Source organism: Balaenoptera borealis (assembly GCF_965194805.1).
Source record: "Balaenoptera borealis genome assembly, chromosome: 8".
NCBI lineage: Eukaryota > Metazoa > Chordata > Mammalia > Artiodactyla > Balaenopteridae > Balaenoptera > Balaenoptera borealis.
In genome coordinates this window covers 35,418,252-35,420,339 of record NC_138865.1, presented here as the reverse complement: position 1 = coordinate 35,420,339, position 2,088 = coordinate 35,418,252, and the positions used below count along the sequence as shown (strand labels likewise).

At 47.0% G+C, this 2,088-nt stretch overlaps 1 protein-coding gene across 9 annotated transcripts in view; it reads left to right on the top strand.

Annotated features, from left to right (window-relative positions):
* Positions 1-154: 154 nt before the first annotated feature.
* Positions 155-2,088, top strand: part of ERCC6L2 (ERCC excision repair 6 like 2) — a gene marked incomplete at its 3' end in the record, with an annotated part of 192,154 nt that continues 190,220 nt past the window's right edge. For 5 of the 9 annotated variants that reach the window (XM_082401105.1, XM_082401106.1, XM_082401108.1 and 2 more), the window contains exon 1: positions 174-597. In XM_082401105.1, coding sequence (XP_082257231.1) covers positions 552-597 — 46 coding nt within the window. In that variant the 5' untranslated portion in view covers positions 174-551. Of the gene's footprint in view, positions 598-2,088 lie in introns of all 9 variants that reach the window. The other 4 variants (XM_082401104.1, XM_082401103.1, XM_082401102.1 and 1 more) reach the window with 3 other exon arrangements.

Here is a 2,088-nt window from a genome sequence, read left to right as displayed (position 1 = left end):
AGCAGGCTAGCAGGCGATATCAAACTTCGCGATACTTGCAACTATCGCGGATCTTTGCGTTACCGGCTTCCTAGAGGGAAGACGGCCGGAAGATCGCTCCGCCCATGTCAACCAAGACTTTGTTCTCGTGAGATCCCGAAAACAGTTCGGGAGCCAGTTCTCGCGGGATTTTCCGAGTCAGGGCTGGAAGTTGCGGTGGGTCCCAGAGGGAGGCCCGTTACTGAGAGGGAGGCTAGGGGGTCGACCTGCCTGCTTGTTGTCCTCCCCCGGCGGCGGAGACCCAGACGATTAGGTGAGCACCGCCTTGCCAGCTTCCACAGCGCCCTCCGGCTCTGCCGCTGTCTCGAACGCCACCGGCCGTTCTCCTTGGACCCCGTCAGGCTCCACCTTTGCTCCCTCTCGTCCCGTGACGTCGGGCTTCGGGGGGGGGGTTCCATGTACAGAGGGCAGCGGCAGGTGGAGTTGGCCGCCGTCCGCCCGCCAGCCTCCTCCTGGCGGTCCTCCGCCGCCTGTCAGGTGTTAAATGCTGCCAGGCCCTTCCCCCTGGCCAGATGGATCTCTCTGTCCCGAAGCCCCGCGCGGAAACCAACAGCAAAGGTATAAGCTCCGAGCTCCCCTCTCTCCCCAGACAACTGTCTTTACTGCGTAGGGTTGGACCTGTTCCTGCCAGTTCCCTTGGGGTTGGGGTTTTACCCTGTGGCTCCTGTAAGTGACAGCTGGAGATTGTGAACCACCTCTAGGGCTGGGACCAGTTCTTTGTGATTCAGAGTTGAGAACCTGCACTCTGAAGTCGGACTGCCCTTGGATCTAGTGCTGACTCTGACAGTCATTTGCTGAGCAACTTTGGGTGGTTTCCTCGTCTGTAAAACTGAGATCTTTGCTGAGTGAGTTCTTGTGATTATTAAATGAGATGATGTTAAGCAAAGCATTTATGTGACCCAGTGTCTGGCTCATAGTAAACCCTAAGTAAACGTTTGGTATTTTTATTCTCTGTTCTTGTATGCCTCAGTTCTTAGTGAATGGTAGATTTGTTATTAAGTAAGTGAATAAAGGTTGAGATATTTAGTTCAGTTTATTACACAAAGAGCTTAATATATGATGTACTGAGTCAGGATCACCTTTACTGGGTCACCAAGAGAGAATTTAAGGAGGGTATGGTTATCTGCCACAAGTCATCTGGGATGGCTTCTTGCCCCTAAATTAACAGCTTTCATTATTAATAGTGGCATAACAAAAGCTACCAGATATTGAGTGCTTGTTCTGTGCCCAGAAATATGCTAATTGTTTATGTACATGTTTTCCTTTGAGGAAGATATTGATCTCATTAAATAGATGAGGGATTCAGAACTAAAGTTCAGAGACGTTTAAGTAACAAGCCTCAGCTCTGACGGCTAGGAATTGATGACACTATAATTCGGGGACCACAAATATAAATACCTATAGAAACCTGGCAGGTGAAATAAATGGATGAAGCTGCTGAGTGGAGATTATAGTAACTGGGATGCTCATACCTCATTTAAAAGGGGCAGGGCTACTCAGTTCCAAGGAATTGTTCATTCATGTGTGAACTGCTACAGCATTGTAGCTACAAGTTCAGATAGCTTGGTTCAAATCCAGACTCTGCCACTTTCTAGCTATGTGACCATGGTTAACCTTTATCTGTTTCACCATTTGTAAAATGGAACTAATAATATTGCTTACATGAAGTAATGAAAGGGTTGCTGTGAGGCTTAAATGAACTACTACATCTAAATTGCATGTCTGGCACACATAAGCCCTCAAAATGTTAGCTATATATAAATATTTGTTAATTTGACAAGTATTTGAGTTTCAAACTTTGTCCTAGGTGCCCAGAATATGGCAGTGAACATAAGTCCCTGCTCTGGGGAACTTATATTTAAGTTGAAATAAACAATACCAGACAGTTCATATTTTTCTCTGAAAATGGAATCAAGCAGGGTGAAGGAAGAGAGAGTGGCGGGGAGTGCTATGTTAGATTGGGTGGTCAGAGAAGATACCTCTGAGGAGATGCCATTTGAACAGAACCCTGAATGAAGTGAAAGAATCAGTCACTTTGGTATTTAGGAG